This window comes from Heliconius melpomene, chromosome 19 (genome assembly GCF_056956725.1).
Source record: "Heliconius melpomene rosina isolate 202511_hmr_F chromosome 19, ASM5695672v1, whole genome shotgun sequence".
NCBI lineage: Eukaryota > Metazoa > Arthropoda > Insecta > Lepidoptera > Nymphalidae > Heliconius > Heliconius melpomene.
In genome coordinates, this window is record NC_140407.1 from 1,951,534 (window position 1) to 1,966,862 (window position 15,329).

The 15,329-nt window shown below is 32.2% G+C and overlaps 5 protein-coding genes across 5 annotated transcripts in view; 2 read left to right on the forward strand and 3 right to left on the reverse strand.

Annotated features, from left to right (window-relative positions):
- Window positions 1-1,377: 1,377 nt before the first annotated feature.
- On the reverse strand, window positions 1,378-2,052 carry LOC146528281 (bactericidin B-4-like). The gene is made up of 2 exons (XM_085203237.1): window positions 1,874-2,052; window positions 1,378-1,541 (listed from the first exon to the last, which is right to left on the reverse strand). The coding sequence occupies exons 1-2, from the start codon at window positions 1,964-1,966 to the stop codon at window positions 1,443-1,445; spliced, it is 192 nt and encodes a 63-aa protein (XP_085059363.1). The 5' UTR covers window positions 1,967-2,052; the 3' UTR covers window positions 1,378-1,442.
- Window positions 2,053-3,375: 1,323 nt separating this feature from the next.
- Window positions 3,376-4,024, forward strand: LOC146528282 (bactericidin B-4-like). Its single transcript, XM_085202969.1, has 2 exons — window positions 3,376-3,539; window positions 3,826-4,024. Exons 1-2 carry the CDS (start codon window positions 3,447-3,449, stop codon window positions 3,922-3,924), a joined length of 192 nt encoding a protein of 63 aa, XP_085059095.1. The 5' UTR covers window positions 3,376-3,446; the 3' UTR covers window positions 3,925-4,024.
- A 1,551-nt stretch (window positions 4,025-5,575) lies between these two features.
- Window positions 5,576-7,469, forward strand: LOC146528283 (uncharacterized; the record flags this gene model as incomplete). Its single annotated transcript, XM_085202601.1, has 3 exons — window positions 5,576-5,739; window positions 7,112-7,206; window positions 7,438-7,469. Coding segments are annotated over 3 exons (291 nt in total), but the record flags the coding sequence as incomplete, so codon positions are not given.
- A 1,593-nt stretch (window positions 7,470-9,062) lies between these two features.
- On the reverse strand, window positions 9,063-10,766 carry LOC146528284 (uncharacterized). The gene is made up of 3 exons (XM_085202798.1): window positions 10,724-10,766; window positions 10,352-10,493; window positions 9,063-9,212 (listed from the first exon to the last, which is right to left on the reverse strand). Exons 1-3 carry the CDS (start codon window positions 10,764-10,766, stop codon window positions 9,089-9,091), a joined length of 309 nt encoding a protein of 102 aa, XP_085058924.1. The 3' UTR covers window positions 9,063-9,088.
- Window positions 10,767-11,029: 263 nt separating this feature from the next.
- Window positions 11,030-15,329, reverse strand: part of NPFR (Neuropeptide F receptor) — a 41,929-nt gene continuing 37,629 nt past the window's right edge. The window contains exon 4 of the mRNA XM_085203290.1: window positions 11,030-12,026. Coding sequence (XP_085059416.1) covers window positions 11,343-12,026 — 684 coding nt within the window. The 3' untranslated portion in view covers window positions 11,030-11,342. The remainder of the gene's footprint in view (window positions 12,027-15,329) is intronic.

Consider the following 15,329-nt stretch of genomic DNA (forward strand, 5'->3'; position numbering starts at 1 on the left):
AAATCTCACTTCTGACATCAATTTAAAAAGTTTTTGCTTGTAACTATTACAGTATAATTAATTTTTTACCAAAAAAAACAAACTTTCTAAATTTTCACCGGAGCCCATAATCGGAACCTAACCAAACTTTCACCAAATTATCCTTGAAGTGTATCCTTTCAAATAAAAAAAGAATCATCAAAATCGGTCAGCGCGACATTGAGTTATTCGTCTATTTGTCGCGCACATACCTAATGCAAATTTAAGACTTATGTGATTTTCTCATAGATACCATTGTCAGACATGGACCAAAAAAAAATGGGACCATTCGGGAAGCTTCACCTTTCAAACAAAAAAAAATTCAAAATCGGTTCACCCAGTCAAAAGTTATGAGGTAACAAACATAAAAAAAAATAATAATAATAAAAAAAAAAAATACAGTCGAATTGATAACCTCCTTTTCTTACAGAAGTCGGTTAAAAATAGTGCTTTCACCTGATTGACGATCGAACATACTACTATCGCGTGAACAGTCAGATGCTGAACCGCCGCACTGCGTCATGATGACATATTGTCAGAAGAGCAGATACCTAATTATAATTTAATTATTTTATAAAATAAATTTATGAATACTGGTAACATTAGAAGGAAATTGTAAAAGCCAAAAAATACAAAATCTACAATATATTTAAATCTTCTGTTTCTCATATTCCTGTTAATTATATTCTACCAATATTAAAATATGAAAGTTTTTGAGGATGGGTGCTTATTCCACTTTCACGCAAGAATTACTGAACGGATTTAGATGAAGCTCTACAATAATATAACTTATACGTAAGAATAATACTTACGTTACAATTTATGTAAAGATTTTGCATGATTTGGTTATAATATGACAATATTAATATTAATTCAGATCAGTCGTGGTGCAACGGCACAAATATGCGGCTGTAAACAAAACTGGTAGTGGTTTGGATTGCCACAAAAAAAAATATTTATTAAAAATTAAATTTTCGTTTATTAAGTTGGCGTTGAGTTCTGCCACTCAACACGCAATGCCTCCGGAATTCGGAGGAGCACTATAGTAAGATAATGAAAATAGTTAATTGCCTTGAGTGAGAATCGAATTCACACCCCGTCGAGTATACAGATGTACACTTCTGACCCGCGACTGGCGTCAAATGTATTTATTTAATAATATTTTGTCTCTCTTCTAACTAATAAAACTCCACTCTGACCACAAAGAATTTTTCCTCTTTTATTTCACTTTGCTTGAATAGACGCGTCGTCCACGAAAACATTGCATTCGTCCATATTTCTTATATTTTTTTTATAAAACTAAAAATGAAACAAATATTTTGGCATCGAAAACTTTGGTAATATTTATTTAAGAACAAATTAATTATAATAATACATGTTTTTATACAATTTAATATACATATTATAAGTATATTTATTTAAATCTAACGTCCGCCTCGTACTATGGCAGTCGCTTCCCCAACCACGTCAACAGCTGGTTTAGCTGAAATGATCGCATCACGTACGCGTTGTCCTGCTCTTTCCTGTAAACGAAAATGAAATATATTCCTTGTTGAGAGATTAATAAAATAATTTCTTTTGAGTAAAAAATAAATAAGAACTAAGTAATAAGTATTTTTCTTTTCTAAGTGTAAAAAAAAAACTTTAAATGTTAAAATAAACAAATTTTCCCCCATAGTAGGCAAGGCGAATTTAGTGTGAAGGCACTCGAGTAGAGTAGGTGGAACATAACGCCTCGCTTTACCACGTTACCAGAGCGACAAAATGAATATATTAAATATTTCATTAAGTCGAGTAAGAATCGAACCCACAACTGGCCTAATCTAAAACTATTTGGACAATAACAATATATTACCAATTCCTTGAACGGGTTCCACGGGGCGGCCGCGACGGTGCTCAGCGCCATGAAGCAGGCGAACACGAAGAACAACACTTTGGTGAATTTCATTTTGAATATTCAATATTAATTATTATATATATTTATTGGAAACCGTCTAAAGCTGTCTATGCGAAGCTTACTTCTGAATGAAGATGCTTAACAGACTATATTTATATTGCAATCAGCAAACAACATCGAAAAGTAACTGACTAACTAATATTTAAGCTAAAATATATCTTATTGCTATATTAATAAGCACTATATAAACTTTTGTTGAACGTATAAAGTGCAGATGGCCTCAGGTCAAACTTGTAAGGGACCTCACAGTTAAAGTGATTCCCCTTACATTGTGTCATATGTATATGTAAATATAAATAATAACTTTTACGATAATTGTAACATATTTATTATTATATAATTAATTAATTAATAATTTATAGCTTGAAAGTACTTAGTTATCTTTAACGAGAGCATTTAATAATTGTGACTTCAATTTCGTATAATTAACATGTTTATATTTCATAATGAAGGTGATTCCCCGGATTTCCGAATTAACCTCGTGTTCTTAATACTAGGTTCCCAGGTTCCCTTTGACTAACATATTGTGCGGGATATAGTGTGAAAATAAAAATATAGAAAGAGCATAGAGCTATAGTTTCTGTAGTAAACATGTGGTATCCTTCGCCAATATGTATTAAGATGATGATATTAAATTGATCTGTCTAAGGCCGTAGTGGCGCGGGGGCACAAGCGTAGGTTCGATTCCCAATCAAGTGAATGAAATATTAATATTTTCATTTCCTCGCTTTAATAACGAGGCAAAGCCCTAAGCCTAAAAATGTAAAGCCCGTTGTAGCGACACAGTGTCGGACTATAAACATAGCGGGTTATACATGGTTCGATTCTCATTCGCAGCAATGAATGCCGCCCCTCAACCCGCAATATTTCGAAAATTGGACGGAAAGGGAAGGAACGGAGAGCCTTAACACTAAGTTCCCTCTATATTTCCTACCATAAAATGCAAGTTACAATATAATCATTAAATATGTAACCGTAGCGTTTGATGCTACGTTATCTCTGACTATCCTGCTAAGGATAATTTGTGAAGCTAAAAAAATATGTTTTTTTTTAATATAAATAATATTTAATAATAAAGATTGTTTTTTTTTGAATTTATACAATCATATTGCTTAAGGAGATGCATCCTAGTGTTCTACAACTCTCCATGTCCAATTTTGCCAAATTGTCGAGACATGTTGAGTGGTGGAACTGAACGCCATGCGTCAAAAGTGTAGTCTTTCTCATGTCTAGGGAATCACTTTTAACGGGACGTCCCTTAACAAGATAGACTTAAGAATATTTAATATATTTTGTAAACGGCGTTTACTCTATATGTAAGGATATAAGAATCATATTTGCTTAGCTCATAAGATCTTTCTTATCTTCTTGTTTGCTGCAATATAAACGAACGTTAGTTAGCATCTTCATTCAGAAGTGAACTGCACTGGCATTGCTTTAGAAGTTTCCCAATTTATAAACAAGAGGCAAAATGAAATTCACCAAAGTACTGTTCTTCGTGTTCGCCTGCTTTATGGCGCTGAGCACCGTCGCGGCCGCCCCATGGAACCCATTCAAGGAATTGGTAATATATTGTTATTGTCCAAATAGTTTTAGATCAAAAATATCTTAATATTTTATGATAATGTTAACTTTTAGGATTTTATTTTAGGAATTTATAACTTATTTGGAAGGTCATTTACTTGTTGTGATAGTGGGCTAGTGTTTGACTGGTGGTTGTGGGTACTATTAACACTTTTCTGTTTTCTCTTTGGTATGGAAAAAAAAAGAAAAAGAAAGCTATTCATCTTTTTCTACCAAAAAAAAAGAATAGTTTGTTACCGAGAAATACATTTTTTTATTTTTTACAGGAAAGAGCAGGACAACGTGTACGTGATGCGATCATTTCAGCTAAACCAGCTGTTGACGTGGTTGGGGAAGCGACTGCCATAGTGCGAGGCGGACGTTAGATTTATATAAATATACTTATAATATATATTTTAAGTGTAAAAAAACATGTATTATTATAATTAATTTGCTTTTCAATAAATATTACCAAAGTTTTCGAAGCCAAAATATTAGTTTCATTTTTATTTATTTTCAATTATAAGAAGCATTTACGTCTGCAACATGTCCAATCGAGCCAAATAAATGAAAAGACTAAGAAAAACACCCTAAAACTCTTCTGGCGATCACATCATCAACCATCACTTTTACCATCAAACACTGTCCAATCTTCGAGGCAAGGCGTGTTGAGTGGTAAGACTTAACATTGTCTTCTTATCGGAGGAAAATAAAAATGATTAATTGCTACCAATGTGTCACGCATTCAGGACTCGTTCACAAAGAGAAAATAAAATCATGGGAGCCCCCTAAAATACTTATTTTTATTTTATTTTAGTCTGAGTTTTAATATTATTATATTTTTTATGCATACCTAGTCTGTAAAATTGTTTAACTATCTCAGTTAATGAAATACGATCTGATGACAGACAGACAGACAGTTGGACGGACTAGGGCTCTGTACAAAAGAGGCTATCCGCCCTCTTTTGAACAATGCCCTATTAAAAAATATAAAAACATTAAAAAATTAAAATGGTGTCGTGGGACACCAGATAGGAACGAAGGCTAATTTAGAATCGACACTCAACAAGGTCGTGCTCAATTTTATGTAGGTTTTCTTGATTTTTCTCTTAAATTTTGCTGATTAGTTTATATTTAAGTACAAGAAAGTATTTAGAAAATTCAGTATTTTAGGAAATAATAAATTACTTAAAATAAAAAACATCGTAATTCAAATTATCAACTAAAATAACAAAATATGTCTCTTTATTTTTGTTTGACAACATAAAATTACATAGAAATAGAATAGAAAAATAGAAATAAAAATAATTTTAACTCTCATCCCTCTCTTTCTATTACCCACTACCTCACTACCTCACTCCACCCCAAAAGAAAGAGGGAGAAAGAGAAAGGTATTATACACTACTCGTCTGTGTATGCGACTGTCGCGCCTGCGCACGTCTCATATAACGGTTTTATTCCACGCATTTTTCTTATGGTTTTACTATCACATTTTTTTCAGTTCGGTCACGCAGCGAAATCCCTATCCCTTCCAAGCCTGCCGTAAGGAACTTCATTCCAAAACATTAAAAAAATAATAATTTTCGAGTGCTTTATAGATTTTGATTTCAAGTTTTCATAAATAAAGCCAAAACGAAAATCCCATATTCTTTTTACCCTTTTCATAAATAATATAAAACAATAAAACGTGAAAATTTATGGTTTCGTTGTTTATTGATATTAAAAACAGTAGAGGAAATATAATGTCGCGTTATTCTATAGCGTTCGTTCTTTTAAGTAAGTTTTTGTTTGGCTGTTATATTATTCGCTGAAATATTGATTCTGTAGGAATAAATTTGCAGGAAATTATAGATATTAATATATATATATTTTAATATTATTAATTTTAATAATTAAATGTTGTTGTTGTGTTCTTGAGAAACAGTGTTTTGACAGACGGACAAACAGATAGAGAGAAATAAATAAGTGAAGTATACTTGTACTCTAAGCGTATAAAGAAGATGAACCTTTAAAAACAAAACTTTTTTATGTTATCTTTATATTTTTTTAGTTGCTACACAAATTAGAGCAAATTACGTAAATATAAACTCAACGAGACCTGGTCGAGTGCGATTTTATCCAAAAAATTCGGTATTTCGAAAATCTGATTTGATAGACAGGGGGTGTATTGTTTTCATTAAAGATTGCCCAGCTGCTTATAAGTAAGTTATTTTACATAAATACATTTATATTTAAATGAATAAATTATGGAATAGAACTGTAATTGTAGAGGCCGTTGTGCCACTAGTGTTGTATGTTCGATTCCGGCTCGTGTAAATAAAATATTTAATATTTTCATTTCTTCCCCATGGTGCTGAGATAAAGCGCGGCGTTGAATTCCGCCACTCAACACTCAATGCCTCCAAAATTCGGTGGAAAGCTGGGAATGGAATTGTCTTAATGGGGAACGGGGTCTTAACACTAGATGTCCAGGCCTTCTAATAAAGCTAAAAACAAATATTAAAGTTTACTTTACATATATAATTCAAAATTGTGTATATATCTACTCAGAATTTTACCTCATAATAATGTTTAACCAAACGTGAGGTTTTCGAGTTCACACATTAGTCTTGGACATATTTATTGATGTTTATAGTATACGTGTTTCCCCGTACTGGTTAAACAAAACTATTATTTTTAAATATGTTAATCGAATCAGGATAATAAGTTTTTAGTGATAATAGAAGTACAAAAAATTGTTGAAATTACAATGAAAAACCTTAATACATCAAAATATCGAGCTAAGTATATACATAAGTCTGGTAGTAAAGCCATAAAGTTATTATACATAGAGTAGGGGGGGGGGGGGGGCATAGGCAGGCCTGAGGGGGAGTTTCCTACAAATAATAATTAATAAATAGGATAATAATTGTAAGCGTGATGGTTAAATACATAATTTTTAAATAACATTTTCAGATATATAATTTAGGTTTTTTTTTCTTAATTTTTATCCTTTATCGCACATATAGCGGGATAGGCAAAAATAATAGTCACCGTTATTCTCTCTCCGTTGAGTAGGACTAACTAATAACTCATTGCTATATGATATAATTCCAATATTAATTTATCATTCCCCGTAAGACGAGTAACCTAAATTCTCTTGTAGTTAAAATTTATGATTGATCACTGATCGCGATCCATTACGAAATTTGAGATAACATCACATTTTGTTTCTAATAAATATTGTATAAATTTTCCTTAATATTTAAAACCCCATTAAAAAAAAACTAATTCAGCTTCACGCTGTATCCCGCACACCGCAGAGTAGATAGAGGGAATCTAGTGTTAAGACACTCCATTTCCCACTTTCCGCCGGATTCTGGAGGCATTGCATGTTAAATGGCGGAACTCAGGAGAATGATAGTCTTTTAATTACTTACATTTCCAAGTTATGGGCGACGAATAGCGATGTTAAATTCTGTCATTATATCTCAAAATCGGCGGAAAGTGGAGAAAGAAAAAGAGAAATCCGCTTCCTTTGAATTTTTACACGTTTCCAAAAAAAAACTATAAGATTATGAAAATGTTTTTAAGGCGCAATATCGTATGTGCGAGACACTATGATGGATACTACAGGACTTTCAACAATTACTGTGAAATGGAGTACGAAAATTGTAATAGTTGGCGACGTAAGTAAGACTTCTCTCATTTATCTCTTTTAGAAACTTTAAGCTTTGCATTTGTTTTCTTTAGTGTGAAAGATGAGATGGAAAATTTGGTGGGGAATTAGCGACCTTACCGCGATATTACAATTTTGTCTGTTAGTACCTACTTAAATTAATTTTTAAGGTGTTTTTTTGGGTATTTCCCGTTCTTTCATTTCTCACCTTCCTCAAATGTATCGAACTTTTTCGTTTCAGAATGGAGCATGATAAAACGCGAAAGGTGCTGATTGCTGTTTTTTATTTACAGGCGTTTTATATACATTCATATATATCGTATATTAGTGCCTATATGTTAAATAATACATACAATTTTAATTATATTTTATAACAATAAAAAGTAAAATATTTTCTATTTTTTGATATTACTATAATTACAATTGCGTTTGTGTTATTTTTGTTTGACTTTTTATCTAGAGATACAATCTTGCATCTCAAAAATTTTGCGTTTCATGGGTGATAACTGTGGGTACGATACGATCAATAGTATGAAATATTTTCATTTCCATGCTCTGGTAACTCTCAAAATTAAAGCACGGCAAAGCGCGGCAACGGAGTGTCATAACACTGTGTTGTCATAATACTCAGGTTAAAAGGGAAATACGTTATAAATATAAAAAAAAATTGTATTCAATAATTATAGATGCGATTACCACTATAGATAATAATTAAATAAAACATTTTATATACATTTTTCACTTCCACGCTCTGAGAAAACAAAGGTACCTCTCAGGTACCTCTCAACACGGAATCTTGAAATTGGAATGAAAATGCAAAAAGAAGTGTATTCTGATAATAAAATGATGTAGGTAATATGTAATATATCAATATATTTAGGTCAGGTTACTGTTTTGTTCTTATGTTCTTTCACAGCACCACAATTGTCATCGTGTAAATAATGCCATTTTTCTGAAACAATTAAATATATTTATTTAAATAATCTACAAAAAATATTTCAATTCTTAATATACTACTCGTATATATCTTTAAGTTGAAAAGGACGTCTACGAGTATACTATGAAAGTCTAACGTTTCTTAGTTATTTTAACTTAAATAACAAAGAAAAAGAACATTATTTCATTGTTTATTGAAATAGTTGTGATTTCTTGAAATCAAAGAGTTCATTGAAATACAACGATTTCTTATGTTACAAATGGAATGCTTTAAAAGGTTTCTCTGGGTACATTACAAAGGAAATTCCCAAATACAGATAGGACCTAGTATGAAAACATTAGATTTTGTTTTAGGTTAGATTTTTAAAAATTAAATCTGCTTCACACTATATCAGAGGAGGACCACTACAGGAGAGTAGGCAGAGGGAGCCAGTGTTAGGACACTCTGTTACCAGAGCGAGAAAACGTAAATATTAAATACCTTGTTTCCTCGAGTGGGAATCAAACCCACAATCTATCAACTTTACGACACACGCTAGTGCCTCTGCGTCACGACTGATATCATACAAACGTGGTTATTTGACCGCAAAATTTCGAGCTAATTTGTGGCATTTAACAGATATCAATATAAATTTCATTATAGTAAAATAGGTAAATATTAATATAAAATTATTTACTTACCACAATAAAACATATAAATATCAGAGCAGGATAGGAGAAATTACTGATCAAATCTATTATTTTATGAGCAGCTCATATTGTGAGTTGAGTGACGGAACTTAACGCCGCCTTCTTTCTTACGAGAACGAGGAAATGAAAATAATTTATTCTGCCACAGTGGTGACAATCATAGCGCTTATTTTCCACTGACGAAGGCCTCAACTATTTAAAATGAAAATTGTATGTATATTTATCCATTATACTTCCGAAGTAAGTTAAGGGAACCCAATAAAATGTTAATTACGGACCTTCACACAATACGCACCTTCTATATTACGACAATTTTCATATTCCATTTCACACAAATTGTAGAATTGTCTATGCTTCCCATTCTCATTTACGGCACAAAGGGTTTTCTTCCTGAAATTTCAATTACCCAAGCTCATGCAAAATTTCAACTCCGGAGAGGCTTTCAACTGGCAAATTTGAAAAGGTAGTGTGGAAAATTTAATATTCTCATTTTGCTAATTTTGAGGCCCTCGTGGAGTAAAGGCACAATGACGTGATTGTAACACGACGATGATGTGTTTGATTTCCACTTGGGGGAAAATGGGGGAAAACTAGGGACCTAGATTTTTTTTTTAATATAAAACATGAAAATGCATTCGTCACTTCATACCAGAAATACTAATATTTTTCATAAAGTCCACTACCATTTCGTTTCAGTCATTTTTTACGCGCCATTAAATATGAGAGCAATTGCTAACAACTGGTAAGTCGGGAATTTGGAGGCTTTTGTGGAAATGAAACATTTCTGTACTAGTAAAATGCGGGACCGCAATAAACTTATATCTATGTTGAAATATTACTGGAGAATTTTTACAACTTCCATCCTAGGGTTTTTTATTAAGGTTATTATAATCTATTCTAGTTTTACCGAATGCTTTTAGGTAATGCATGATGATGAATATAATTTAACAAATGAGTCTTAAAACCATATAATTTCTAACTTATAATATATTTTCATATTCCATTTGCATGATGAACAGAAACCAGTGTTAAACACTTGCCAACAAAATGGAGACATTACGTGTTGATTGAGAACTCTTTACTGTACTTTGGCAAATTTTTTTAGTTACACGCTGTATCTCGCATACCAGAGCACGGAAATGTTGTAATATTTTTTTTCCTTGAATGGGAATCGAACCCTCAATCTGTCGGGCTTATGGACAAGACTTTGCCTAAGTAGAGCAGACTTATGGCAAGACGGAGCAAGTGTATGATATGTTGCTAGCTTGTTGTAAACTTATATAAATATTTAAAACGGTTGGGCCAACTTAAAGGCGGTTTTCCAGAAAGTGCATGTAGCCTATTGGTGATTGCTTGCAGAGGTGTTATGAACCAAGAAAAGCTCTAAAAAACATATTTTTTGTTAAAAAAATTCCCCATTTTTCCCATTTCTTACGTAACTCTACATTTATTTTATCTTTCAAATCATCAACATCAAATAAAGTGTATGTAATCAAGTACGTATTCTACCTGCCCCAAAGGTAACTCACCGATCTACAATTATACATTCAATATATTCCTCCATACAATCTTCCATAGCCTGTTCACGTTCAGTTTTATTTTCAGTGAAACCAAAATCTGGTACTGTAGGAAAATCTTGCAATTCTTCACCAATACATGCTACAAATATTGCTGAAAATGTTATTATAAAAAAAATTGTGGAAGTTAGTTTATAATCACTTTTAGCCCACCAATAGAAGTGGATGAGCGCCAAACAGAGAAATAAGAACACAATGCAATTGTAAAAGCGAAAAACGTGCCGTGCACTCCTTGCACGCTCGCTTACGGTATGTATTCTGGTGAAAGTTAGGTTTAGTAGTTATATAACTGTGATAACACGTGTAATTTTGTTTTCAACTTACCAAATGAAATGAGAGGCTTAAATTTGTTTGAAAAAGTAAACATTTTCCATATTTTTAGAACTAAAGTGGAATTCAGTTAATTGATAACAGTTTATAATCATTTTATAGGCCATAATCGTAAAGATTAAACAGTGTTTAGTACTCAAATTTTGATAACAGGTTTGTTGTTTTCATATTTACAAGAAATGAAAAGAAAGTAAAGAATCTAGTGTTTTTTGTTTAATTTGAACTTTTACATTTAATACAATAAAAACAAAATTAAATTTTATTTTTATATCTGTACAATGAATGTATAAATAAAAATCATTCCATTAAAGTTAATTTATTTAGAAAAAACAAAATTACAATTAAGTCACTTAAATCACATATTCGTATCCGGCCATTCACGTTTTGGGCTCAAAAAAACGTGAATCGCCATTATATTAAGAAGATCTATAATATTTACACTACACACGCACTATACAAAATATAAACAAGAGACGAAACTATAGATACAGGAACTTTTTACACCGTTAACTGTACATTAGATTATATAACTAAACCCTAATAGTATTCGAATTGATAAAGTTCAAATGTTTTGCGTTTCATGGGCCTCCTGCTATTTGAAGCACGTCTTTAGTCAGAAAATCTGGGAACATTGAGAGGTTTTTGTGTTAGCTGTCACTGTGTGCTCGAGTTGCGCAAGCGCAGTCAGTTCCGTGTCCATTTTTCTATTCTTAATCCTCATGTTTTTGTTAATTTGGTTTTTTAGTCTACAACAGCATAAAATTTCTTCAAATTCCTTCCTGAAATTGTCATTCAGCCACCCGTACAGCAAGGGGTTGGAGACAGCGCTGGACATTCCAAACATATGGCATATAGCATATGTTATGGTCATGGAGTTTTCATCTAATAAGTCTTCTGTGCTAAAATCTGCGACCAAATTGAACACGTTCAACGGAAGCCAGCTTATCACGTAAGTGACAGCAATGGCTATCAATATTGCTGGAGTTTTCCTTGTGGTCCGTCTCCTTCCTCGCAATCTTTTATGGATTTGAACGTGTGCTATCACCACCACAAGTACCGGAACGAGGTATTGGAAGATCAAACTAAATACAGAATATATCGCCCTGCCGTTGTCTATTGGCCAGTCTTCTATACAGAAACTTATGGTTTCCATTCCTAGTAAACCAACTGTATGGGTTTTTAAATTTCTGAATACGTAGAGTGGAGATGCTAGGGCGAATGCTGTGACCCATATAAAGAACATTGTAATGAGGGCCCCCATTGTTTGCAATCCAGGCCGTGTCGGGTACACGATCAACTGTAAGGAAAAATATAATTTACTGCTTTTATAATAAAGTTGCTTTTGCTTATGCTAATTTTATTATAATTTGTCTAGGAAAAATAAAAATGACTATAAAAACGTACGACAATAATTTTATTAAGAAAGTCATTTTCATACTAAATCGGCTTTTATAAGATTTTAAGGAATTTATGTTAATAGTTTTTAATATATTTTTTTAATTATACGTCTTAAAAAAATATATTTATAGAATATTTTTTTATGTATATTTTTGTGAAATCGTTACATGATGATGAATATTTGTTTATAACATTATTTATTTTTATTTTTTGGTTTATAAGGTTAAAAAAGTTTCAAGCATGTCTCTTTGGTCTTACAAAGTATTAATGAAAATAAAGTTTCATTGCCTATATTATCCTATAGGGTATGTAAAATACTCGTCCATACAAGACAAGTTTACTCTAAACTTTGGTAGTTTAAACTTAGTGGTTTTCACTTAGGAAGATCAGATGTTAACAAATGTTGAGTGTCCTCAATAAGACACTTCCGTTCCCTTCATTCCTCTGAATTATAATATTAAAATAATACATTTTAACTACTATTTTATTAAAGCTGCACTTTTGCATATCAATATTTATATAAAACATATTGATTTTGTATGAACTCCATTATTTATCAGTTTATCATTCGAGAGTTACATGTAATGAACCGAATACCCAAACACTAGACACGAGATAACACCACTTAATAAAGCCGATAGCGCTACCTATATCAAATATAAACAAAATGATACAAAAATATTTATTTTAAATAATTTAAACTAATAAAGCCGTGGTGGTACGGGGGCACACGCTTGCGACCGTAACGGTTGTGGGTTCGATTTCCATTTACTATTTTGTTTTGCCACTAAAATTGGGCGGAAATTCCCTTAATGTCAAGTTTCCTCTGCCTACCCTCTAAATATAGGATACAACGTAAAGCTACAAGAAACATGCCAAGAAATACACATATAATATAGCGCCTTTATTGGAAAACACTTGAATAAATTACATAATAACACATGTATTATACAGTAATTAACTACTAACTAATAAATTAATTCGATATTATCTAAGCACTTACGTGCTTGAGAAACTATAGGCGCCATAGAACTACAATTTCCATGAAGTACATTGTCGTCTAATATGATGTATATCTTATATTATGTTATAAGGTTAGTAATAGGTTTTTGTTTTGTAGCTTGACACTGTATCCCGCACAGGAAGGCCCCTGAGAACTACTTTTAAGGCACTCCGTTCCCGTTAAGATACTTCCGTTCCCCACTTCCCGCCGAATGCTTTGAGGTTTGAGTTGAACTTATATATTTCATGTTGAGTAGCGTAACACAATGCCGCGATTTGTCTCTCTTGCAAAAGGGAAATACAATAATTTCATAAAAAGCCATCGAACCTACAACTACCGGACATTATTCCAATGGACCACAAAGGTTTCAATGTTGTTTATTTTATATAATACATTCACCTAAAGGTCACAAAGCCCTCCAGTAATATATGGACGATAAAAATTTGTGGCGTGGAAATTATGAGCAACAAGTGTGGAATAACATGGTAATGTATTAAAGGTGCTTAGAAGTCGAGAATAGTTGTTTTTTTTATGTATTTCTTGTTTTTTTTTTACATAAACGTATATAAGAATGAAAGAAAGAGTCCTACTTTGGTAACAAAATAAAGCGCAGCGTACAGTTCCGCCATTCAACGTGCAATATTTGAAAAATTGGGCTAAAGGTACAGGACGGTCTTGACACTAGAGCTAACTTAAGTTTTATTTTTATTTAGTTTCAGGATTTTGTCACATTTTGCGGAATAGGTTAATAAGAAAAGAATTACTTTGACATTTCGCAGCAATATATGGATATTCCATAAATTTCTCTCTGCAAGGAAAACTTGGTAACGGCTCAGATGAATTTCCAACCAACTTATAATATTTTCTGTCATTTTCATGTCGGAAGTTATTAGAAGTAAATCTGGCACAGTTTTTTTCGGTTAATGTAATAGGGTAATGGCACCAGTAACTGAAAAGCACCGATGTTTGAAACTTTTTTTTTAACTTCCGAAAATAAGGATATAAATATACATTTCTTTACGTCGAGCACAAGGTAATTTTCGTCCGTGAATTAAAATATAGATTTAAATTGTAATTGAATTCCATCAGTCAACATGCAATACCTAGACATTTCAACGCGAAACGGGGAAGGGTAGTCTTAATGGGAACAGAATGTCTTATCACTACAATTTAAATTATATTCATTTTCCCGCTCTCGTAAAATAAGCAGCGGAGAGTTCTGCCACTCAATACAATATATCAATGTCTGAGTGCCGTAATACTAAGCTTCCTTTGCGTGCTTTGCAAAAAACTGTACAGAAAAAGGATTTATAACAAAAGTCAAAATGTTTCATTATAACGATAAATAATACATGAGCCTTAGATTATGTTATCAGTCTTATATAATAAGCGATAAATTTGATAATTCGGAAGCAGCAATAGAATAACAATAGAACGATTGTATTTACTGATAATAATAATAGATTACACATGTTATTTTAGTAATAACATATGTACTCGTATATGTCAACAAAATTATCTAGAAGTTGTAACGCGACGGTTCTGGGTTCAATCCCCATTCGAGGGAATGAATTATTGTTTATTTATGTTTGCATTTTTTCTAGCAACAAGGCAAAACCCAAATTGAGTTCAGTAATTCAATTCGGCGGAAAGTGGGGAACGGAGTATCTTACCACAAGGTTCCCTCTGCCTACCCTGCTGTTTGCAGGATACAGCGTACAACTGATTTAATTTGTTTTAATTAATATTCACCAAAGAATATTTAATTAAAAGATAAATATTCAAAGTTCTATACCAAGATGCGTTTCAATTAAGTAAATATTCATTTACATCAAAGTCGCGCTAAATAAGATTCAGTGTAGACGATCTCGATCTATTTATTAGATTCACTGAATAAACTTCTCATGCATATAAATGAAGTTGCTTGTTGAATTTTGTTAGAGAAATTCAATTTTTGTAAACTTTTTTAAGGTAATAAAAGAAAAATATTTAGAAAATGTATAAAATTGGATATTAGCGAGACTCGAACTCGACTCGACTAGAATATTTGGACAATCTCCAAGAGCCGCAGTTTCTAATCCTGTTCAAATAGGATACGTTTTCTTAATAACGTTAAGTTCGTTCGTTGGTTCTTGTAGTTTCAGAAATAAGGCAAAGGGCAGCGTTTAGTTCCGCCGCTAAATTCGTAATGTCCCTGTC

Bases quoted from the DNA above. Each gene is read 5' to 3' on its own strand.
- LOC146528281 (XM_085203237.1), bottom strand. From the start codon at position 1,966: ATGAAATTCACCAAAGTGTTGTTCTTCGTGTTCGCCTGCTTCATGGCG. The intron at 1,542-1,873 runs GTAATATATTGT...TTTCGTTTACAG, and splicing joins GGAACCCGTTCAAGGAATTG to GAAAGAGCAGGACAACGCGT.
- LOC146528282 (XM_085202969.1), top strand. From the start codon at position 3,447: ATGAAATTCACCAAAGTACTGTTCTTCGTGTTCGCCTGCTTTATGGCG. The intron at 3,540-3,825 runs GTAATATATTGT...TATTTTTTACAG, and splicing joins GGAACCCATTCAAGGAATTG to GAAAGAGCAGGACAACGTGT.
- LOC146528284 (XM_085202798.1), bottom strand. From the start codon at position 10,766: ATGTTTACTTTTTCAAACAAATTTAAGCCTCTCATTTCATTTG. The intron at 10,494-10,723 runs GTAAGTTGAAAA...TAACATTTTCAG, and splicing joins TAAGCCTCTCATTTCATTTG to CAATATTTGTAGCATGTATT. The intron at 9,213-10,351 runs GTGAGTTACCTT...TTGAAATTTCAG, and splicing joins GAATGTATAATTGTAGATCG to GAAGAAAACCCTTTGTGCCG.